Source organism: Triturus cristatus, chromosome 1_1 (assembly GCF_964204655.1).
Source record: "Triturus cristatus chromosome 1_1, aTriCri1.1, whole genome shotgun sequence".
Classification (NCBI taxonomy): Eukaryota; Metazoa; Chordata; class Amphibia; order Caudata; family Salamandridae; genus Triturus; species Triturus cristatus.
Window position 1 is genome coordinate 980,028,131 of NC_140579.1, and position 25,559 is coordinate 980,053,689.

At 45.0% G+C, this 25,559-nt stretch overlaps 1 protein-coding gene across 2 annotated transcripts in view; it reads right to left on the reverse strand.

The window, feature by feature from the left end:
• Positions 1 to 493: 493 nt before the first annotated feature.
• Positions 494 to 25,559, reverse strand: part of MAPK14 (mitogen-activated protein kinase 14) — a 789,257-nt gene continuing 764,191 nt past the window's right edge. For both annotated transcript variants that reach the window (XM_085651061.1, XM_085651059.1), the window contains exons 11-12: positions 5,095 to 5,268; positions 494 to 3,291 (exon numbers count right to left, since the gene is read on the reverse strand). In XM_085651061.1, the coding sequence (XP_085507187.1) occupies positions 3,224 to 3,291; positions 5,095 to 5,268 (242 nt within the window). In that variant the 3' untranslated portion in view covers positions 494 to 3,223. The remainder of the gene's footprint in view (positions 3,292 to 5,094; positions 5,269 to 25,559) is intronic.

Consider the following 25,559-nt stretch of genomic DNA (forward strand, 5'->3'; position numbering starts at 1 on the left):
AAGCGTAGCAGTTAGACCCGAACAAATTTACTTCCCTAATTCAAATACACATTTTTGTTTTATAGCTGGACTAATTAGGAGCTAAATCAAGAACGCAGGCTCCCTGCACAGAATTATCTGTAACCTGGTCCACTGTGCCTGGTTGTCCTGGCTATACAAGGCATTCACAATGAGTCACCACACTTTTCCCTGCGCTCTTTTCCATTCGGCCAGCTTCTACCTATTAACTGGTTCACACCCCCTTCACAGACTAGGCTTCTCCTACGGTTAAATTGCAGAAAATAATAGAAAGTCAATATGATTTTACCATACAAATTCTTTTGGCAGATATCGTGGAGAAGATTTAGAAAGGTTTGTTGTTTAATGGCTTCTCGACTTCGGTTTCCATGGTATGCTTTTTATGGTAGAAATATGATACCAAATGCTTGATGCAGCTTAACCTGAATAAGTGAGTGGCAGCCAGGGTGAAACATTGATATCTGGGGTTGCTGTACCATTTGTAAATACAAAATTTATTTTAGCAATACAGGGAAGTGGTTTACCTCCAGTGATGTATGTGTGACCTGATGGCAATTGTGTGGCTTACTGATTACATATCATAACCTGTTCTTATCAATTACACCCATCCTCTCTTCCCCAAGTTAAGATTATCCTTAACATGTTGAAGCCCTCACAACCCGTTCTCATGGCCAGGATGGGTCTTCACACTGCCAAGGCTTACACTCTTGAGGAATATTTGAACACAACAGTGTCCCATGTCATCCATTCCCCTCTCCCAAATCACTATTTAATTCAAGCACAATTAATATCAGAAAACGCTGAATACACTTCATAGAAGCCAACATATTCATAAATAGATTTATAGAGAAAAATGAGCTGATGACAGTAAAGTAGCCTACTGGCTTCTTCAATTTTACAAAATTCATTTGTGGTTTTTAGAGTTTCTAGACAACATGTTCATGCGAGACAATACCCAGGATCAGCTGTTTTTCTCTTTTCTCCAAAGCCCACCTTGGAATCGGGGACTGGCCAAGTGACAATGCTGGTATTGTACACTCCTAACTCTGGTTCGGCTTCTTTTCAAATGCTGTGACCGATTATTCACTTTTATCCTTCTGCCTTTAAGGCTCGAGTAAAATTGTCCTCATTTTCTATGGATCAAATACCAAACTCTCCTCCTAGATTGTACTCCCAAATGTCCTCTTCCTACACACTAGACCCTAATTGGACCCACTCCTATGATACAGGCCTTTTTTCAGTTTTGTCCCTTATATGGAGTTCCCTTCGGTTTCTGCTGCAGTGTTTCAATCTTCAGAATGGCATATTTTCTGACTTGCTGGACCTGTTTTTTTTCTCCATGTCTCACACACTAAGCTGCCTTTCTGTTTCTCCTCCTGTATAACGAGACAGGTCTTTTTCTTCTTCAGCACCTAGTCATTAGCTTACCAAGCAAGCTTCTTACTCTGTAATCTGTTTTTTTCTCCTTCACCGAGCCTTGGTATTGCTTTTCCTATGCTCTAATTTCTGTTTATTCCCATTCTCCTTCTCCTATGCTCATGTTCCGCATTACTACCTATGGCTTTAAGCCAAATTTCCTTTTTTAACTCAACAACGCATATGTCATACTTTAAAGACTCAGGAATTTTTTCCATAGGATTCTAACCTTATTCGTTTTTTCACTGCACTCTCTGGGCATTTTCTGCCTTTCTTCTTCTGATTTTTGGACCTCTGTTCCATCTCTCTTTGTGATTTGGACCTGGTCCTGTTCCTCATGTCCTCTGAACTAGCCCTGTTAAAAATATGCATGGGTCACAACTCTACTTCTCCCACTCTCCAAATCATTGTTCTATTTCTTACATGCTAGACACTCAAGTTGTATTTCTTCCACTTGGCTCTGGGTCCTGCATTTACCTCTAGATTTTTAGCCTTTATTCATTTCACCTTATTATTTTGCCTTGCGAGGCCAGCATATGTATTTTATTCCATAAGGATTTTGGCCTCAATTTTAATTATATTGTTACTGTGTATCACGGATGGTGACTAGAAAGTAGTAGTTGAACTAATAGAAGATGCTCTCCATACACAGCTTCTTATCCCAAATGAGCTGCTAGAATATTCCCACATATGAACAATATTGAGACCACTTAAAAAATATGCTGTCAGACCAACACAGAATAGTCTGATCCTCCAGTTGCAGCACTAGATCACCACACGAAAAAGAAGATCTCATCACATTCACTGTTTGGAAGCGCCCAGAGAAGGGTTTGACTGTTTCAACAAACACAGCAATCGGGTAGATGAGAGAAAACACAGTATGAAGAGTGCCATGTGTGTGTGGTTAAGAGTAGGAGAAACTTTGGACTGTTCGAACAATCAGGGAGTGGAATACTGTGACAAAACTCTCGTATAAAAAGAAGGGAAGATGCCCACCTGAAAGATAGGTGCTATCTTAAGCAGGCAGGAGGAGCATGTGAGAATTACAAAAAGTGTGTACGCAACTGCACAGAACTAGGTGCAATATTAGCCGTGTGGTACTAGGAGAGGTAGGAAGAAGACAGTGGGATACGCTTTACATCCAAAAGTATTTCAGCATACGAGTGCAGCAAGAACAGGAGTAATACTGTTAATGTGAAGCCCCCCACACACACATAAAAGAGAAAACATTTTTCAATTTCTTAAATTGGCAAATAGCTTCAACAGATCCCAATATAAATTACACCCTTCCTCTGCCAGAGCTCTAATACACCTGGAAGAGAACGTCTGTACTCCCCACAAAGCATTTAATTAAAACTAAAAAGCAAAAAAACACTTTCCAAGCCCCCAGGAAGAGCTGCTCACTCGAATTGAAATCCCTCGTCGTTTATCAGAAGTCCGATAGCACTCCGATCAAAGGCACACACCCAACGGAGGGTTCACAAACTCCGATTTGCACCCAATTTTAAAGGTTCTGAGTGGCAGTCGTGACTGGGCGTATATACAAGAAGTTGTTCCATCAGGAACAGGCTGCTCGGCACAGTTCGTACACAGAACAGAGGCGTGCATGCAGCAGGCATACATATAGTCACTATAAATAACTCTGTTCCCCCCTCCCCCCAATATCACGAAAGACAACCCAACCCTGCCACCAAGGAGAATGGGTGAGACGAGAGGCACTTGAACGGTGGGAGTCCCGGGGCAAAGAGCTCTCCCTCACAGTGAAAACAGACACAGTCCATCTTGATTTTCAGGACTCCATCTCCTCAGAGTCCAGCTGCGGAGGCACAAAACTCACCACCTCGTCGTAGGTCAGACCTGCAACAGCCAGGTGAAGAAGTTAGTAAACGGAGACACAAATATGTTGACAAACTGAGGTAGCAAGGGGGAGGTGGCAAAAATGAAAGAGCAAGTTAGAAAAACTGAAAAAGCAAGGTACTAAAGTCCATGCATTTCAAGGCAACAACAGATATTTGCACAGCAACCGGAGAAACATTATGATTGTTAGGGCACTTAACGATTTCCTGATTTAATGGTGCACCCAGGGGCAGCTTTCTTACAAACGAGGCAATATCATACTGCAAAATACTGTCCTGATGGAGAGGCCCTTACTGTTGAGAGAACGTGTAACTGTGATACCCAGTGGTAGAAGGTGCATCTCAGTTACAGCTCTAAAAGGGAAGAGACGCTCAAGACGAAACCGTCTTACTAAGAGGAGGGTATCTCACTGTGAGATCTCCTTCTAAAAGAGAGGGGACCCCAGAGTGATACTGTGACGTGGCACCTCATAGCTCTCTGAAATTAGCTGAGAAGTGATGGAGTCGATTGCGGATCACCTCATATCTTTCTCAATTCTTAAACAGTACAAATCACACAGAGGCCAGAAGTCAGAATGATTTACACTAGCTGTCAATATGAAAGCACACTCAGATATGGATGTTCGCCAATCTGAAAAATAATACATTTTCCTGGTGTTTACGAAGAGCGAACTCTAGGACATATATGCCGATCTTACAGTTGGCACTGTATAGTCCGCGTCCTGGTCTTGGCAAGGCCTGAAACAGTACTAACCAGTGCAAATGCCTATTTTGTGACAATACTAAAGGTGACACCTAGCACTAGAGGATACTGCCTTCAGAGTCATAGTGTAGATTGAGAGACACAAAGGTGGCTTTTAGCCAGGCAACAGCCCCTATTTTTTCAGCTAAGCTTGCAAGACTGAGGGAGAACATGCTTTCCTGATGACCTCTTTTGCCCACTCAAGAAGTCATGACAGAATGGATGCTCTCTACATAAAAGCAAACACAAAATGTGATGAAAATGCTTGAGCTTACGAATCTACACCACTGGGAACGTGTAAACCATTATTTCCATTATTTCTTAGTCTCTTGAGCTATTGCAGAAGGTGGTCAAGGTCAAACAAGTCCAACACCTAAAAGGAGGAGACTGACGATAACTGCAAAGCAACAACTCCATTGCACGAGTCAACAAGAAACCAGACGCTTGGTCGTGGTCAGCAAGGAGTAGCTTCTTGTTCTCCATATTCTTCACTCTAGGAAGTCATGTGAAGGCAGTGCTCGTCTCCAATTCCCCACTGTAGAAAGCAGTGCTTTAAATGGGCCGGCACTGTCTACAGTGACATAATACTTTTAATTGGAGAGTACCAGCACTTCTCAGAAACAAGCAGGTACTTTTAATTGGAGAGTACATGCACTTTTTTTCCCCATTTCAAGCACTGGCAGAAAGTGATGAAGCAGCCAAAGCCATATCGCCCAACTGGCAGGTAAATAGTAATTGAGATGCCCATCACTGTACGAATGTTAAGGTTACCCCAGATTTTTACTTTAGGAAACAAAGAAGGGGCATAGGCTATCTCGGTTAGACCCTTTCTCCACTCTAGATATTAATAAAACAGCAGCTCACGGATACCCACGTTTACATTCTGAGAAGAGGTTAGGGAGCAATGGTTCTCATGCCCATAATCACAACCCTATCCCATTCCCTACTCTGGCAACGGATATGAGAGATAAGCTATGAGCATCTTCTTGTTTTCGAACCACAAAGTATTAGGAGAAGCCAGAGAATCAAGGCACTCTCCATTTTAAAGTTACTGTTACTCACTTTTCCACTCCTCAATCTCCAGCTCTTTGCTTTCGAAGGACTGGTCATAGGGATCTGCTACAGGCTCATCATCTGGATCATGATACTGAGCAAAATAAGGGTGGGCCAGGGCCTCTGTTGCAGTGATCCTCTTATCAGTGTCCAGAACCAGCATCTTTTCCAGCAGATCCACAGCTGCAGCAGAAGACATGAGGCAACAATCTTAATAATTATTTTTCCGGTAGAAGACCCATAACCGGAGCTACAAAATATAGACTAATAAAGTTGAGTAACCAGACACAAAAGTAACAATTTCTAAGTCACTCACACCACAATACCACAAACTAAATAATGTTCTGTGAACCAAGGAATAATTTGCCACTTGCATTAACAGTAATATTTTGGCTCATAGACTCTGTGCTATTGATAACTCATGGTAAACTTGGGCTATCTTAAATCAGGACCACTAACTGTATCTTGACAACTATGATCCAGTTGCTTTTAAGCTCGCTTTCACACATTACTTCTCGGATACAAACATGGAAAGTAGGTCTGAAGAAGTATAAGTGGTCATAGTTATGTCGGGGAAGGAGAAGGGTCCCTTAGTAATAGAAAGAAGGCTTTTGGTGAAGGCTATCCAAATTATCACGAAGGAACACAAAATAGATACCTAGCTGCTAGTCTAGTCTTTGAACTAGATTCATATGTGTTTCATAATTTTGCCAAATAGTGGCCGGATACAGACTAATTTCACAAAGACTTAAAAGGGCTGCACATGCCTCAGAACAATTTATATACTACGTTCAAAAAATATATTTTTATTGAAATTTTGCTTTGTAACATGTAACTGCCAGCAGTGGAGCATCACATTCACAACAGACGGGGAGCAATTTACATATGTCATTAGCACCATTTTACATTTACAACAAAGCTTTCTGGTCCAGTCTTCAGATCCAGACACTATATCTACATAGTTCTCTAAAAATTATCTCACTGCAAAACGAGTATTACATCACAAATCTGATACAAAACCACCTATGATCCATGACATTGTTGTTTCAACCATGGCAAAAATTTACGCCACACTATTTTGAAGATTTAAATCTGAAAATCCATGACCTGAATGAGAAGATAGCCCATTATTTTCTATGGGCCATGCTTGCCATGAGCTTTTCTCGGCTGGTCTAACACACATCAAGGGGCATACATTGGATTCTTTTTGATTCGAATATAAATGTGAAAGTTAATATTATACAGCATTTCACAAAAAGTAATCATTCACTAGGTCTCATGGCACTATGAGTTAAAGGAGGACAGCCAGAACACTACCACAGGAAAATATGAAGTCACCACAAAACGACTTGGCAAGAGAGCTTGAAGGAAAGTGAGGAAGGAATGAATAGTCCAGAAATCTGCAAGGAAGGAATTCCAATGACCCACTAAGATCATGAAGCATGTTTTTGGTTTACAGCACACAGAGTCAAATAGAAGTGGGAATTGTTTGTTTTTCTGATAAATGGAGATGTTGCATGATTTTCTAAAATTACAAGGAAATTAGTTTCTAATGGAGATGGAAACTGTACACGCAACCTGCGGGTCTGCAAGTAATATCTATGTTGGGTCTGATATTTGTACCTTTTAGGTTGAAGCCTACCAGACAGCGCAGCTATCAGGTTTGCTAAAGACATCTTGGGCACACTCAGAAAGCAGACTTAGGAATGCATTCCACCCGTTTGGCTTTGTAATTTGCAACTCACATTTCTGGCTTTCAATTTGCTGTCTTTATTTGTTTTAGGCTGCCTAGCTTGAGTTTGTCCCGTCCGATGTTCAAACCTTGTTTACTGTATTCTTCCACAAACTTGCTTTCTGTAAACAGGCCGTTAAATGTTGCAGTTATCTTGTCACATTTGCTGTGCATTCAATGACAGAGGTCAAATGTCATACTCTCTCTTCAGAGGGAGCTTGATGCACAAGTTACTTACTTGTGTAACGATATATCTGTAAGAGACATTAGTTAGTGATAGATTCCTTACCTTAGAATATCCCCAGGCGTCAGACTGGATCCGGAAAGTTTTCGTCAGCAGTACCCCTGCGCGTCGGTAGGCGTCTTCGTGCGGCTCCGCGTACGTCGCTGGCGTCGTAGTCACCGAGATGACATCGTCGGAGCTACTTAGACGTGCCCCCGGGCGCTGACGTCAGTTCTGTACACGATTTTCCGCGGCAGGAACGCAGAGCCATGCCAGAGACCGACTACTGGTGCAATAGAACTAGGGCCCTGAAAGGGATGACCTGAACCCTAGAGAACAGTTTGCAGAACGGGGAGGATGGGCGGGCGGTAAGGAATCTATCACTAACTAATGTCTCTTACTGATATATCGCTACACAAGTAAGTAACTTGTGCATCTGAGACACGTTAGTGATAGATTCCTTACCTTAGAATACATACCCAAGCAATGCCAACCCCGGTGGTGGGTCTGTGAAGTGAAATTACACCAGAAAGTCACGGAGACCCGAACGGTCAAAGAAGCCGTCTCTCCGGACTTGACTGTCAAGAAAATAGTGCTTAGTGAACATGTGCAGCGAGGCCCACGTGGCCGCCTGACAGATGTCTTGCAGTGGGACACCGCGTCTCAATGCTGTAGTAGCCGCCGTCGCCCTGGTCGGATGGGCGCACAACCCTACCGGAGGCTTCTTTTTAACAAAGTGAAACAGGCTGGAATACACAAGACAACCCAGCGGGAGATAGTTCTCTTGTGCACAGCCCGGCCTTTCTTGGCACCCACGTAGCCAACAAAGAGCTGGTCATGCACCCGGAACGGTTGTGTGCGGTTGAGGTAGAATGAAAGCGCACGTTTAGGGTCCAGACGGTGGAGCCTCTCTTCCTTTCTGGAAGGATGCGGAGGCGGAAGGAAAGTGGGCAGAGTGACAGTTTGCCCCAGATGAAAGGCAGGGACTACTTTTGGTAGAAAGGAGGGAACGTGCCTGAAGCACAACCTTGTCCGGATGAACCATCAGGAAAGGAGGTTTACATGAAAGTGCCTGGAGCTCACTCCAACGCCTAGTGGAGGTGATAGCCACCAGGAACACAGTGTGCAAAGTTAATAACCGTAAAGGACAGTTATGAAGAGGCTCAAAGGGAGTGCACATTAAGTATGTGAGAACCAGGGTCACCACTGAGGCATCACAAAAGGAATAGGAGGGAAAAGGTGAGTAATGCCTTTGAGAAATCTATTGACCACAGGGGACTTGAAAAGACAGGGCTAATCAGGCTGCCGGAGAAAGGCGGAAAGAGCAGAAAGGTAGCCCTGAATAGTGCCCAGAGCAGAGCCCCGCTGGGCTAAAGAGAGAAGGAACAATAGGACCTCAAAAAGAGGGGCAGAAAGGGGATTTACAGCTTTCGCTGTGCACCATGCCACAAATGTGCTCCACCTGCAGGCGTGTACAGTCTTAGTTGAGGGATGCCTGGCTGCCAGAAGCACATCACAGACTTCCGGAGCCAAGTCAAATGGAATCAACTATTGTCGTACAATCTCCACGCAAGGAGGTGGAGGCTGGACAGGTTCGTGTAGAGGACCGTCCCCTGCTGCTGCGACAGAATATCCCCCCTGAAGAGGCAGCCGTATCAGGGGATCTATGCTCATACTGAGTAGCTCGGGATACCAAACTCCTCAAGCCCAGGCCAGTGTCACAAGAATGACTTGGGCCCAGACGAGTCTCATCTTCGCCAGCACTCTGAAACTCCAATGCGCAGAACTGCGGACATTGCACGGTCTGTTCGATGGCGAATAGATCGAACCGTGGTCCTCCCACTGTTGAAAGAGACCTTGCACCGCCTCCGAGTGAAGACGCCATTCGTGATCCATCATGCACAGACGGCTGAGTGCGTCCGCCCTGGCGGTCAAAGAACCTGCCAAGTGTTGAACCACCAGGAGAATGCCCTGGCGTTCCAGCCATGTCCAGAGGCACAGAGCCTCCTGATCGAGGGTCCACGATGCTTGTTGGAAGGAGTGCTTTCAGTGCAAGTAGGATCGCCCTGAGCTCCAAAAGATTGATATGGAGCTTGGATTCTACTTCAGACCGAGACCTCTGATCTCTGCCTCCCCCATGTGGCCGCCCCATCCCAGGAGGGACTCGTCCGTCACCACTGTGTGCTCCGGTTGAGGGAGGGAGAGGGATCTGCTGCTGACTCAACGCTGGTCAGTGAACCACCACTGCAAGTCTTGTACAGTGCCCTCCGAGATCTGGACGTAGTCGGACAGGTGTCCCTGATACTGCGCCCACTGGAACTTCAGGTCCCACTGCAGAGCCCACATATGCCATCTGGCATGATTGATCAGCAGGATGGGATGAAAGATCGGAATCATAGTCTGAATGTCCCAGACTCGCTGTTCGGGAGGATAAACCTGAAATTGCGCCGTGTCCAGAACCGCTCCCATGAAGAGAAGCCTCTGAGAGGGAACCAGATGCGACTACGGCACGTTGACGGAGATCCCCAGCAAATGCAGGAGGTCGGCCGTAGTCTGGAGGTGGGAGACGACTGCCTGGGGCAAGCCCGCCTTCAACAACCAGTCGTCGAGATAGGGGAAGACTGGAACCCCTAATCTGCGCAGACAAGCTGCGACCGCCGTCATCACTTTAGCGAACACCCGAGGGGCGCCGGTAAGGCCCAAAGGGGATCCCGGTGAACTGAAAATGCTAGCGGCCAACCGTGAACCGCAGGTAACGCCGGTGGGCCGGCAGGACGTGGAAGTAAGCATCCTGCAAGTGGAACACTACCCTCGCCTTTCGTGCCTAGGAAATAAATGACTGACGTTCCGAAGGTCTAAAACACGCTCGATGGCCCCCTAGGCCAAGGGTGCCGCAACTTCCTGTTTGCAAAGCGTCAAGTGATTGCCCGATAGCGGTGGTACTGACGTGGCATAGCAGGAGGAGTAGTATCGAAGGGGAGGAGTAGCCCCTTCGGACTGTTTGCAGAACCCACCAGTCCAAAGTGATGGGGCACCAGTGGGGGAGGTGATTGCGAATCCCGCCGCCCACTGGCGTGTGGTGGGCCTGAAACAGTGGACTGAAACAGCAGACGAGGAAGTTCTTGAGGCAGCGGTGGTAGGGGTGGCGGTGGACTGATCTGCCCACTAACCCTGGGACCCACTCTGCTGTTATACAAATTTTTCTGCCTATGGAGGATGCCGGGAATCCCGCTGCATCTTAACCCTCGTCAATTGGTTGGGAGAGTACCTTCCAAGCCTCCGCTTGCCACTGTGGCAGCACCTGCGCCACCGTGTCCCACACAGAGTTGGAATAGAGGGCCAAAAGGCCCTTGGAGAAGCAGAGCCCTGGAACACAAGATACTCTACTGGTAGGCCCTGTGCGATGAAACTGGGGATACCTTGTATGCACTGGCGCCCCTGTGTTACGTTTAAATTGCGTTATTGAAGGGTAGCAGCGGTTCTGTAGAGGAGGCCGCTGCTGAAGCCCTGCAGTGAGGAGACCGCCCTGATAGGCACTGTAGGGAATTTGAGGTTAGGAGCCTCCCCTAAGCCATATCACATAATGTACCCACCACCTCCGTAGCTACGGAGGAGGGGGACAGTGTATCAGGGTGGGGAGAGAATTCCAGCTTGCTGGGATTCTTCATATTGTCAAACTAGTTTAGATCATCCTCACAGCGAGCTGCGAGAAGTTCCTCAGACCCCTCCTAGTACCCCCCTTTGATCAGGAATAGGGATTGGAGGCAGGCTCGATATAAACCTGCCCTGGAGGCAACGAAACCGTTGCCAATGGCGCCGAGGCCGGTGCCGAGGCTATGATGCAACGGTGTCGCCGAGGCCGATGTCAACTGCTGTGCAGAGGCCAACGGCAGTGTCGCGGCCGGAGCCAACGGCTGCGCCGAGGACGGAGCCCACTGAGGCCGGAGCCTGCGCCAAGGCCGGAGCCAACGGCAGCGCCGAGGCTAGAGCCAACGGCTGTGATGAGGCCAGAGCCAACGGCTGTGCCGAGGCCGGCAGCGTGGCGACGAGAGCGGAGCCAAATGCGCCACAGGGTATCTTGCCGGCGTAAACGGGGCCAAAGGCGGCGGCACAGGGCAGAACCACCCAAGGGGTCCGCGGGGGCCAAAGGCGCTCCGGAGGGACCCGATGGGACAAAGAAACAACCCATGTTGCTGACAGAAGTACCTATACTTCTTCCGGAGGCACGTACGGTCCCCAAAAATGCGGGTAAGCTGCAGGCAACAACGGAGGCCCTCAAGGAGCCGCGGGGGAGTGACCACCCGCCCCCTCCACCGAGTCCCGTGACCGGTGAGGAGTAGACGAAGAGCGACGCCGCTCCTTCGACCTTTTATGGCGCTTGGACTTACCTGTCCCCGATTCCGATGAACGATGGTGTTGGCTGCGCCAGCGATTCCTCGACCTCCCTACGGGAGCGGGACCTCGAGCGTGGCAGTACTGAGTGCCGGGCCCCCAACAACTTCCGGGAACACTCCCGCAAGCTTTCTGCGCCATGGCCCGACAATCGGGGCACGTCTCGGGGTGATGGCGTGCCCCAAGCAGAAGAGACACACGTTGAGCGGGTCCGTCACCGTCAGGGTCCGATGGCAGTCCCAACAGGACTTAAACCCGGCCATGCCTACTGCACCAAAAGTCGAACTCTTGATAAAAACAAGAGACACGTCTCGTAAACAAGTCAAATTTATTGACTAGGAGTACCGCTCTCTCTCGGATCTGCACTTGCTGGCGCGGAAAAAGAAAGAACTGACGTCAGCGTGCCCGGGCAAGTCTAAGTAGCTCCGACGACGTCATCTCGGCTACTACGACGCCAGCAGAGCCGCACGACGACGCCTACCGACGCGCAGGGGTACTGCTGACGAAAACTTTCCGGATCCAGTCTGATGCCTGGGGATATTCTAAGGTAAGGAATCTATCACTAACGTGTCTCTTTCAGATGTTTACTTTTCTTTCTCCGACTTCAACGTGAGAGAATTTATGTGACAATCTGGCTAAGTATCCACATAAGAGGAGAGTGTATGATTTTTTTTCTAGCACACACACAAAAAAAGAACTGTGCTGATGTTTCAGAATATATCAGAATTAGAACAAATGAAGCAAATTTTTTTCTAATTCTGAAGTTTGGTGGAAACAAAATATTTGAATACGATCGAAACACATTAATACACTAGGTGATGATATTTGCACTCATTAATGTTTGTGTGCAGTAAAACCGTATTTTGATGCAAATGTAATGGTCATTTCAGTTGAAAATGTGTTGTCTGTGATGGCAGTGCGCTACCACACCATGCTTACTCCACACTAGGCCACTCCACTGCATGCCCTTCAATTCTATGCCATGCCATTCCATTCTATGACAGTCTACTCCCTTCCACACCAATCCACTCTAAGACACTCTACGATACGCCACTTGACTCCACATCACTTTAATCTACGCCATTCCCTCCACATCACGCCATTTCACACCACTTATCCCACTCCACTCTACATCACTCCAATCCACTCTACCCCACTCCACCCTATCAACCCTACTATACTGCACTCTTGCCCAATCTAGATCACTCCACTCCAATCTTGATTCCACTCCAATCTACCCAGCACCACTCCACCAGTGGTTGCCCCTCTATTAGGGCAGAGGAGTTGCCCCCCTGCTTCCAGCGCTGCAAAGGTGCAAAATAAAATGGTAATAAAATGAATTTATCTCCATTTTATTTCTCAATTTCTCCAGTCTGAGCCATATTTGGGGGGGGGGGGGGGGGGGGGGGGGAGCACTGCTCCTGACTGGCAGCTGGGGAGTGAAGCTCACCCTGGCAGTTTAAAGTGTGCCTGTCACTTTAAACCTGAAATCATTTCCTACTATGTGGTATGCACATATCATATTGTCTTCTTATATGTGTTTTATTTAGAAAATGGGGTTGAGATTCAATGTGTGCGTAATCAATAAAGATGAACTCTGAGACAGTAGAAAACAACAGCACAAGTAGCACCACTCAAAAAATGTCCAAGTATAATGTAAATCAATCCATATCCATAAGGTTTCTTTTCAGAGCAATCTTCTTTATTTCAATTGTTATGTACACATAAAAACAGCCAAAGCAGCCGACGTGTTTCGTCCAACTCGGGACTTCTTCAGGGCTGCAACAAATTTTACAAAAAAATATATATACAATAAATAACATGCATGAGCAAACGGCACAGACGGCAATTTGATTAAAGTGTCGAAATTCCAAAGGACCAAATTGAGTATGAAGATGGAACTATACATCATTAAATAAATATTGGCCAAAATCCAGACATTTGAGGTTATAACCAAACCTTAATTAATCTCCCCATCAATATCGACATACAAAAGTTATCACAAAAACAATATTCACATTACGGTGAGTATATTTTAACATTTCGTAATTTTCTAAGGATCTAATCTAGGAAATAAATGGCATACATCCTATCCTCACTAGAGCATTTGTGTTCGAAAAAGAAATATAAGAGAATGTAAAAAAGAGAGGGAAAAGGGAATTAAAATTAAAGTAGAGGGATCTAAAAGATCATAGGGACCCACCAGAGAATCGCTGTGTTGGTATTAGGAATGGTTGCTAATCTTCCTTCTTCTTTATCTCTACAGTCACGGTCTCTAAGAGATCTATCTATGTTGCTGGGAAAAAATAATAAATAAAACACGGGTAAGTGTACAAAATGCGCCGAGTCCAACCATAAGTAATTATCAGTAGCCTCCCACCAAAACCAAGAAAGCACTCACTTTAAAAGGATATGTGCCTTATTTCCAAAGTCAAAAGGATAACAATCAGTGTGAGGTCACTGCACCGGGTCCTGACCTTCCGTCCTTAATCCTATTTCAATTTCGTCCAAGAATGCGAAGGGTAATCTCCCTCCCTCGAGTAATATCAATAGTTCAGATGCCTAAAGACAAATACCCCGTTGTTATTGTTTAAAAAAGAAGCACAATATGCACAAAAAAGTTCACTTAAAACAAGTATATATATATATTTGAGCAGAAAACCCAAAATTGGTTCATTATTCGATTTCAAAAGACCTAAGCCACTATTATTTAATATGGAATAGTGCATCAAAGAGGGGCCCAAAAAGTACCTAAAAAACTATCATGTATCTTTGCAATGAAAGACCAACAAGGTATGCTAGCGAGACCCCCAGAAAAACAAGTGGAGCAGAACTAGTCCGTCGACCTACCCGATTCCGCATCTGCTCACGCAAGAGTCGTAATATCAGTCAGGAACAGCGAAACCAGAGGAGGCAGGCATGCTGTTTATATAGAGCTAAAGGTGTATCTTAATTTGATGCACCTGGGTTCTAGTCCTATGGCGTTGGGTCAAATCCAGCCGGTGTTTCGAAAAAAACACCCGCCATCTTAACAGAGTAAAAACGCCCCGCAACAACCGCAAGAAACCGGTATTTGTGTCATTCCCTACCAACATGAAGATCAAATAGTCATTAATATTAAGACTAAATTGCGATGGGGTAAATAACAAACTCGTAACTAGATGCAGGACAGGAAAGATAAAGAACCGAATTGAGTATCGTATGTTCAAAAAGGTGTCGCCATCTTGGAAGGGTAAAGTCGCCCCTTGCTAATATTAAGAAGAAAGGGCGCATAAATAAATCATCCGTAAACAGATGTCACTAGTCCAGAACATCGTGGGTAAAAACTAAGAGGACACAGTTAATTAAATGAGTATTAATTAAATATCGTACGTTTAAATTAGAAAACATGTCGCCATCTTAGAAAGGTGAATAAACCAAATAACAATACTAAGAAGAGAAGGCGCATTTGTGCAAAATCTGTTACCTAATGAAACTAATCAATAAAGGACACACAATCAGTGTAACCTAAGTTAAAACTGTTAATTAATGGAACATTATATAAAACGGATTAAAGGGACGCGGCCGCCATCTTAGAATGGTTAATCACCCTATGGAACCATCGAAAAAAATAGTCATATAAACTAGTACAGGAGAGGGCAAGTGCCCGACGTTACTGCTAGTATACCAGAAATACTACCCGTGGTATAAAAATAAAGAGGAATATTCGGAAAAAATAAGAATTTTTGCATGTATTTATTTAATGAACAAAAATCGAAGCTAACCCTTTAATTCTACCGGAGAAGATCTACAGATACACGGGTGCCTCTATTAATGTAGTGGCTGGTGTGGGGCATATGCATATTCGTAACAAAAAACCATAGTCAATGTACAGGGTCAGAGTACAATAAGTCGGTGTCAATGTCTATCTGGTGTGGTATATATGCACGCCCATCATCCAAAAACATCACATTAAATTAAATAATTTTTTGGGGTCAAACATGAGAAAGTCAATGTCTAAATAGCAACCAAAAAATGGTGGGTGACTTCAAAACAAACGGGGGGCAAAAGAAGTTGAGAGGAAATCGTAGCAGTAATGAATGAAAAAGGGTGATGGTGTCAAAAGAAGGGTTTGCTTGATCTAAGTCAGGTTTCGTTTATAGGAAATAGTGCATTTCAGTTTCACCATTATGTCCCATTTCAACTCTTCTAAGTCTGCATATCCAACTAGCCTCGTTCCTTTGTAATTCCTGCTCTCTGTTGCCTCCCCTCGGTGAAACCGGTATGTGGTCTATCCCAATGAACCATAATTCTTCTGGTTTATGTTGGTTTGTTTGCATATGGGTGATGAGGGGATATCTCAGGTCCCCATTTCTTACTGCTCTAAGGTGTTCTTGGATTCTGGTTCTTAGTTCCCTTATAATGCTCCCTACGTATATCATGTTACATGGACAGCCCAAAATATATGTGACAAATTTAGTTGTACATGTGATAACATGTTTGATCCTGTGTACTTTCTCGGTGTTGAATTGGAAAGTACGAGTCCTGTTTCTTCCCATCTTACAAGTGCAACATCTCGTGCATGTAAAAAAAAACCCTTGGCCCTCTGTCATCCAATTAGTAGGTTTAGGGGATGTCACCAGACTAGGGCAAAGCAGGTTTCTCAAACTGCGGCCGCGTCTGTAAGTGATCCTTGGGTTTCTTGTGATCTCATCCTTAAGCCCTGGAACTTCTTCAAGTAGTTTCCAATGTTTGCGTAAAATACTAAAGATCTTGCTGCTATCCCTATTGTAACTTGTTACAAGGGCAGTAGGGGAACTAATCCCTCTCATCTTCCTAGGTACTTTTTCTTCCAATGTATTCTTACGGTTAACCTTAAGAACCCTATTCTCTGTTTTGTTCATCAGTGACAAGGGATAACCTCTTGCCAGAAATCTTTTCTTGGTTTCTCGGACATTGTCCCCAAATCCCTCCTCGGTGCTACAAATTCTTCTTATTCTTATCATTTCCCCAAAAGGGATGTTATTAACTACATGTCGGGGATGGGCACTGTCATAGCGTAAGACACTATTACAGGCGGTATCCTTTCGATGAACTGTACTCTGTATTTTGTTATTATCTATGAAAAATTGGATATCAAGGAAATCAATCCTTTCTTTGTTCCAATTTAAAGTAAACCCCAAGTTGTATGGGTTGTCATTAAGATAATGATGGTAGTTCAAAAGTTCAGGGACAGGTCCATTCCAGATGATAATGACATCATCGATGTACCTGCCCCAGAATAGTACATGTTCCATCCATGTAGTGGCATGTCGGCCCCAGGCATGCAACCGCTCGAACCAACCCATAAAAAGGCCGGCATAAGCGGGTGCAAACCTGGATGGAACATGTGCTATTCTTGGGCAGGTACATCGATGATGTCATTATCATCTGGAATGGACCTGTCCCTGAACTTTTGAACTACCATCATTATCTTAATGATAACCCATACAACTTGGGGTTTACTTTAAATTGGAACAAAGAAAGGATTGATTTCCTTGATATCCAATTTTTCATAGATAATAACAAAATACAGAGTACAGTTCATCGAAAGGATACCGCCTGTAATAGTGTCTTACGCTATGACAGTGCCCATCCCCGACATGTAGTTAATAACATCCCTTTTGGGGAAATGATAAGAATAAGAAGAATTTGTAGCACCGAGGAGGGATTTGGGGACAATGTCAGAGAAACCAAGAAAAGATTTCTGGCAAGAGGTTATCCCTTGTCACTGATGAACAAAACAGAGAATAGGGTTCTTAAGGTTAACCGTAGAAAAAGTACCTAGGAAGATGAGAGGGATTAGTTCCCCTACTGCCCTTGTAACAAGTTACAATAGGGATAGCAGCAAGATCTTTAGTATTTTACGCAAACATTGGAAACTACTTGAAGAAGTTCCAGGGCTTAAGGATGAGATCACAAGAAACCCAAGGATCACTTACAGACGCGGCCGCAGTTTGAGAAACATGCTTTGCCCTAGTCTGGTGACATCCCCTAAACCTACTAATTGGATGACAGAGGGCCAAGGGTTTTTTTTTACATGCACGAGATGTTGCGCATGTAAGATGGGAAGAAACAGGACTCGTAATTTCCAATTCAACACCGAGAAAGTACACAGGATCAAACATGTTATCACATGTAAAACTAAATTTGTCACATATATTTTGAGCTGTCCATGTAACATGATATACGTAGGGAGCACTATAAGGGAACTAAGAACCAGAATCCAAGAACACCTTAGAGCAGTAAGAAATGGGGACCTGAGATATCCCCTCATCACCCATATGCAAACAAACCAACATAAACCAGAAGAATTATGGTTCATTGGGATAGACCACATACCGGTTTCACCGAGGGGAGGCAACAAAGAGCAGGAATTACGAAGGAACGAGGCTAGTTGGATATGCAGACTTAGAAGTGTTGAAATGGGACATAATGGTGAAACTGAAATGCACTATTTCCTATAAACAAAACCTGACTTAGATCAAGCAACCCCTTCTTTTAACACCATCACCCTTTTTCATTCATTACTGCTACGATTTCCTCTCAACTTCTTTTGCCCCCCGTTTGTTTTGAAGTCACCCACCATTTTTTGGTTGCTATTTAGACATTGACTTTCTCATGTTTGACCCAAAAAAATTATTTAATTTAATGTGATGTTTTTGGATGATGGGCGTGCATATATACCACACCAGATAGACATTGACACCGACTTATTGTACTCTGACCCTGTACATTGACTATGGTTTTTTGTTACGAATATGCATATGCCCCACACCAGCCACTACATTAATAGAGGCACCCGTGTATCTGTAGATCTTCTCCGGTAGAATTAAAGGGTTAGCTTCGATTTTTGTTCATTTAAATAAATACATGCAAAAATTCTTCTTTTTTCCGAATATTCCTCTTTACTTTTATACCACGGGTAGTATTTCTGGTATACTAGCAGTAACGTCGGGCACTTGCCCTCTCCTGTACTAGTTTATATGACTATTTTTTTCGATGGTTCCATAGGGTGATTAACCATTCTAAGATGGCGGCCGCGTCCCTTTAATCCGTTTTATATAATGTTCTATTAATTAACAGTTTTAACTTAGGTTACACTGATTGTGTGTCCTTTATTGATTAGTTTCATTAGGTAACAGATTTTGCACAAATGCGCCTTCTCTTCTTAGTATTGTTATTTGGTTTATTCACCTTTCTAAGATGGCGACATGTTTTCTAATTTAAACGTACGATATTTAATTAATACTCATTTAATTAACTGTGTCCACTTAGTTTTTACCCACGATGTTCTGGACTAGTGACATCTGTTTACGGATGATTTATTTATGCGCCCTTTCTTCTTAATATTAGCAAGGGGCGACTTTACCCTTCCAAGATGGCGACACCTTTTTGAACATACGATACTCAATTCGGTTCTTTATCTTTCCTGTCCTGCATCTAGTTACGAGTTTGTTATTTACCCCATCGCAATTTAGTCTTAATATTAATGACTATTTGATCTTCATGTTGGTAGGGAATGACACAAATACCGGTTTCTTGCGGTTGTTGCGGGGCGTTTTTACTCTGTTAAGATGGCGGGTGTTTTTTTCGAAACACCGGCTGGATTTGACCCAACGCCATAGGACTAGAACCCAGGTGCATCAAATTAAGATACACCTTTAGCTCTATATAAACAGCATGCCTGCCTCCTCTGGTTTCGCTGTTCCTGACTGATATTACGACTCTTGCGTGAGCAGATGCGGAATCGGGTAGGTCGACGGACTAGTTCTGCTCCACTTGTTTTTCTGGGGGTCTCGCTAGCATACCTTGTTGGTCTTTCATTGCAAAGATACATGATAGTTTTTTAGGTACTTTTTGGGCCCCTCTTTGATGCACTATTCCATATTAAATAATAGTGGCTTAGGTCTTTTGAAATCGAATAATGAACCAATTTTGGGTTTTCTGCTCAAATATATATATATACTTGTTTTAAGTGAACTTTTTTGTGCATATTGTGCTTCTTTTTTAAACAATAACAACGGGGTATTTGTCTTTAGGCATCTGAACTATTGATATTACTCGAGGGAGGGAGATTACCCTTCGCATTCTTGGACGAAATTGAAATAGGATTAAGGACGGAAGGTCAGGACCCGGTGCAGTGACCTCACACTGATTATTATCCTTTTGACTTTGGAAATAAGGCACATATCCTTTTAAAGTGAGTGCTTTCTTGGTTTTGGTGGGAGGCTACTGATAATTACTTATGGTTGGACTCGGCGCATTTTGTACACTTACCCGTGTTTTATTTATTATTTTTTCCCAGCAACATAGATAGATCTCTTAGAGACCGTGACTGTAGAGATAAAGAAGAAGGAAGATTAGCAACCATTCCTAATACCAACACAGCGATTCTCTGGTGGGTCCCTATGATCTTTTAGATCCCTCTACTTTAATTTTAATTCCCTTTTCTCTCTCTTTTTTACACTCTCTTATATTTCTTTTTCGAACACAAATGCTCTAGTGAGGATAGGATGTATGCCATTTATTTCCTAGATTAGATCCTTAGAAAATTACGAAATGTTAAAATATACTCACCGTAATGTGAATATTGTTTTTGTGATAACTTTTGTATGTCGATATTGATGGGGAGATTAATTAAGGTTTGGTTATAACCTCAAATGTCTGGATTTTGGCCAATATTTATTTAATGATGTATAGTTCCATCTTCATACTCAATTTGGTCCTTTGCAATTTCGACACTTTAATCAAATTGCCTATTGTAATGTTTTTAATGTCTGTGCCGTTTGCTCATGCATGTTATTTATTGTATATATATTTTTTTGTAAAATTTGTTGCAGCCCTGAAGAAGTCCCGAGTTGGACGAAACGCGTCGGCTGCTTTGGCTGTTTTTATGTGTACATAACAATTGAAATAAAGAAGATTGCTCTGAAAAGAAACCTTATGGATATGGATTGATTTACATTATACTTGGACATTTTTTGAGTGGTGCTACTTGTGCTGTTGTTTTCTACTTCCATTCCATTTTTTGGAATAACATTGTATTGGCGGGTGTTATTCAAGTTTGCACACTCTTGGTGAATGAAGATATTATCACCATTAGATATGATGGGTTAATTTGGAATCCGGTGCTGTTCTAGAGGGTTACCGCTAATGTCCTTTTGCCATTTATACTCTGAGACAGTAGGCTGAATGTAATGTAGTATAGTATTTGTGAAAATATGCTTTCCTTTGTAAAGAGTGTAGGGCTGGACTTGATTAAAATGAGTCGTGTTAACACATCTAAAAAAATGATGTGAGGCGCCCAGCGTGTCTCAGTGCTTGTCTGCATAGCTTCCCATGTGGGACTCCCTGCCGCATCTCACTAAGAGCAATGTCCATTTCTAATGGGTTCGTATTTTTACTTTCTCTCCATGGCCTTGTCCAACACACGCTTCACGTCAATGATCCTGCTTTATGTGGTGAGATATTTCCTGGTCGCTTTGTTTCAGCATCTCGCTTCCTTTCATTTCCTTTAATGTCCTTCAGATGCATAATCTTCTCACAAGAAGTATTTGAATTTCTGGCAAATACCGCTCCATGCCAAGACTCACCTTCCCACTGTAGGGAATGTAATAGGGCCCCCACCGGGGTGTGCACGCTCACAGACGAGGGGCAGTGTGTACATACTCATGTGTCATGGGTTTAGCAAGATGCAACGCCAGCTTGCAATGAGCAGCAGCCGTGCAGATGGACAGCCACAGCTCTTGCAACACTTGTGGTACACATCACTGCAATGGGGGTTTGGGGGCAGGCGATAAAGAAGTATTGCTGCTGGGTTTTTCGGGCGTTGTGGTGCAGCACATGAACTGCACTGAGTCGATTGTCCGGGAGGTATAGGTTGAGGGCCGGGGGTTCCGGGCTGTGAGCTAAAATTAAGGTTCTAGCTGAACTTATGAATTTCTTTTTTTTGGGGGGATCTGTGCTAAAGTTCTTATTGCTACTCTATTGAACCCTAATTCCCCTTTAACTTTAGTATTAGCAGGGAATTTCTAAATACGATTCCCCTGGTTCCTGCGAAATGTCTTAAGGCCTGATGAGAATGGTTACATTTCTTCGACCTTAAGCATATTTCACTATGTCACACATTTCTCATCTGTCAGACAATAATTCGGAATATCAATGAGAGACTGCTAATAAGGCAGCCCATTCAGGAAGGCCTTCAATAAATCCATATTTTCAGAAGTCGTCTGGAAAGGAAGCAGGTACTTTCTTACCCCCAGAGTTGGATTTAGCGTGTCCAGGCTCTGGAACCTCAAAGTGCAAATGAACAGTCTTTATACGAACTCAATTTCAGCATTTGAACTCAGGGAACCAAAACCAGTTTTATTTGTGCTGAAATGAGCTTCACCATGAATTTTTTCTGGCGGAGCACCGTGAAGGATCACCGGCGAATAAAATGGGGTGCGTACTCCTACCGTTTTGAAAACCGTGCTCCCAAATTGGCCCGCCCCCGGGACATTGCTGGTCAGTGATCGCCTTACTAAATATTTAGGGTACCAGTCGCCACTGCACTCCACTCCACTCCGCCCTACTCCACTGTACTCCAATCTACCCACTCCAATTCACCCAATCTACCCCTCTCCGATCTACCCCAAACTACCAAACACTATTTCACATGCCACCCAAATCTACACTACTCCAGTCCAATCAAACCCACTGCACCCCAATCCACCCCACTTCCATCTACCCTACTAAACTCCACCCCAAACTCCACTTCTCCAAGCTGCCTCACTACAATCTACTCCCCTCAAATCTACCCCACCCTAACCCAATCTGCTTCATCTACCCCACACCACTCTATTCACCTCCACTCTAATCTACTCCACTCCAATCTACACTCTTCACTCCAGTCTACCTTACCATAATCCACGTAATCTATCCCATTACAATCTACCCCACTCCAATCTAACCCAATCCACTCCACTCCTCCCCAATCTAACCCACTTCACTCTAATCTACCTCAATATATCCCACTCCACCTCAATCCACCTCACTCCAGTCTACTCCAATACATCAGGAAACAGTCGGAACAACGTAGGCTCAGCCACGCATGTTCCAACAACGCAGTGCTACCACGATTGCCTTAACTACGCATCTACCCCAATTTATCCCATTCCACTCTACCCCAATCCATCACACCCCACTCCACTCCACGACACCAGCTTTTAGCCATGCTGAACAGCAGCCACTCTGGCAGACCTAATGACTGAAGAACGAGTTACTTATCTTCGGTAACGATGTATCTGTAGGAGACATAGGTTAGTTATAGATTCTTTACCTTAGAATTTCCCCCAGGCGTCAGACTGAATCCAGAGAATTCTTTCTAAGCAGTACCCATGTGCGTCGTTAGATGGTGTCGGTCGACTCCGCGTCTGTGAGTTTAGTTGTCGCAGTGCCTTCTTAGATGCCGACCCTGCGCGCTGGCTTAAGTTCTGGCACGACTTTCTATGCTAGAAGCGCAGAGCCATGCAAGATACTGACCACTGGTGCGCTACAACTAGAGCCCTGCAAGGGAGTCCCTGTCCCTAGAAGTCAGGTAGCAGAGCGGGGAGGATGGGTCGGGCGGTAAGGCATCTATAACTAGCCTGTGTCTTATACAGATACATCATTAGCGAAGGTAAGTAACTTGTTCATCTGAAAGAGACAGTTGGTTATAGATTCTTTACCCCGAAGGAGGGACTGCAAACCATGTTCACACCAGAATGTCCTGGAGGACTGAACAGGCAAAATAGCAGTCCCTCTGGACTTTGCTGTCCAGGAAGTAATGTCTAGTGAACGTGTGCAAGGATGCCCACGTGGCTGCCTGACAGAAGCCAATAAGTGGAACTCAACATGCAAGAGCAGTGGTGGCTGTCGTAGCTCTATTGGAATGAGCTTGCAGCCCCACAGGAGGTTCCTTTTCGCTAAAGCGTTACAGACTTTGATACAGAGAACAACCAATCTAGAGATTGTATGCTTTTGAACAGCCCAACCTTTCTTGGCACCAACATAGCCAATGAAGAGTTGATCATCCACTCGAAATGTTTTGTGTGGTCAAGGTAGAAGGACAGTGCACGTTTGTGGTCCAGACGGTGGTGTCTCTCCCCCTCCTTGGAAGGGTGCGGAGGTGGGGAAAAAGGTAGGCAAAGTGATGGTTTGTCCAATGTGAAAATGTATAACCACTTTTTGAAGGAACGAGGGCCTCGTTCGAAGCACCATCTTTTCTGGATGCACAGAGAAGAAAGGGGGCTTAGAAGAAAGAGCTTGAAGCTCTCTCACCCTGCGAGTAGAGGTGATGGCAACAAGGAAGGCCATTTTCAAAGTGAGAAGCCTGAGAGGGTAGTTGTGAAGAGGCTCAAAGCGTACATGAGAAAAGTTAGGACAAGGTTCAAGTCCCACTGGGGCATTATGAAAGGAGATGGAGGAAAGAGATGAGTAATGCCCTTAAAGAATCTTTCAGAGTGCCCAGGGCAGAGCCCTGCTATGCCAAAGAAACTATGTGCAAAAGGAACTCTGAAAGAGGGGCAGAAAGGGGATCCACAGCCTCTGCTGTGCACCATGCCACAAACTTATTTTATCAACAGGCGTATACTGTCTTAGTGGAGGGACGCCTGGCTGCCAAGATGACATTACAGAATTTAGGTGGAAGGTCAAAAGCTATCAACTGTCGCTGCTCAGTCTCCACGCAAAGAGGTGGAGGCTGAACAGGTTTGGGTGAAGAACTCTCCCCTGCTGCTGTGACAGAAGATCCTCCCGAAGAGGCAGTCGGAGTGGAGGACTGATTGCCAAGCTCAGGAACTCTGGGAACCAGACTCTTCGTGCCCAGTCCGGAGCCACAAGAATACCTTGGGCCCAGTCGCGCTTGATCTCCTTCAGCACTCTGGGTAGAAGTGGAACAGGCGGAAAGGAATACAGGAGGCCGCACACCACTGTGAGGTCTGGTTGGGGAAGGGAGAGGCATCTGCCTCTGACCCAAGCTTGGGGGGACGGGGGCAACGGCGAATCCTGCAGCCCACTGGCCGTTGGTGGCTCTGAAAGGTCGGACTAGGAAAGCTTGGAGGCTGCTGCAGGGGGGAAAAGGGTGGACCGGCCCACCAGCTGGCTCCCAGACCCGCATCACTGGGTCCCAAGTCCCCGGCCATGCAGAGGATGTGCGGCTTGCGTAAACCGGTGGGTGGACTGAGTCGAACATGGTTGGGCGCCCCTTCCATAGCCACGAAAGGGGCAAAAAGCGGACTGAGGTGGATGGTATGATGCAGTGAGGCCCAATGATCTGGCCGTAGACTGGGAATCCATAAAGCGCTCATGCGCCGAGTTTACTTTGTCGCCGATAAGGTGACTACCATCGAAGAGCATGTCCAGCAAGGTTGACTGGACATCCCCCGAAAAGCCAGACTTCCTCAACCAGGCGTAGCGCCTAAGGGCTACTGACGTAGCAATCATTCTGCCCAGTGAGTCGGTGGTATTCAGTCCACAGTGAATCGTGAATTTTGCTGCTTCCCTCTCATATGCCACGGCTTGGGAGAGAATGGCCTGCGCCTCCTCTGGGCACTCACTGAGGCAGCACTTGAAGGACTGTATCCCACATAGTATGGGAGTATTGGCCCAAGAGGCACACGGTATTCAAGGACCGCAGTGCCAAGCTGGAGGAAGAGAACATGTGATTCCCAAGATGATCCAGCTTCTTGGATTACCTGTCTGGGGGAGCAGAAGAGAATGCGTCCTTAAAAGAAGAATCTTGAACCACCAAGCTCTTGGGGGAAGGGTGTTGGGTGTGGAAGACTGGGTCGCCCGGAGCCAGGCAGTGGCAGCGGGCAATCGCCCTTTCCACATGTGCCCCCGTGCTGGGCTTGGATCAGGTGCCCAGAAGGACGTCAGTGAGGGCTTCGTTGAACAGCAAAAGGGGTTCAGAGGAACCAATAGCTCTCGTATAGGCGAGACCTATTGGCTTTGACAGTGCTCTCTGAGGCCAACAAGACTATCTACAAAATATTGTAGTGTAATGTGGGTACATATACCCTCGCTCTCATACAATTACTGTGGGTTCTTTTTTTTAAGCAGTAACTACCTGCTGTTACAACTGTT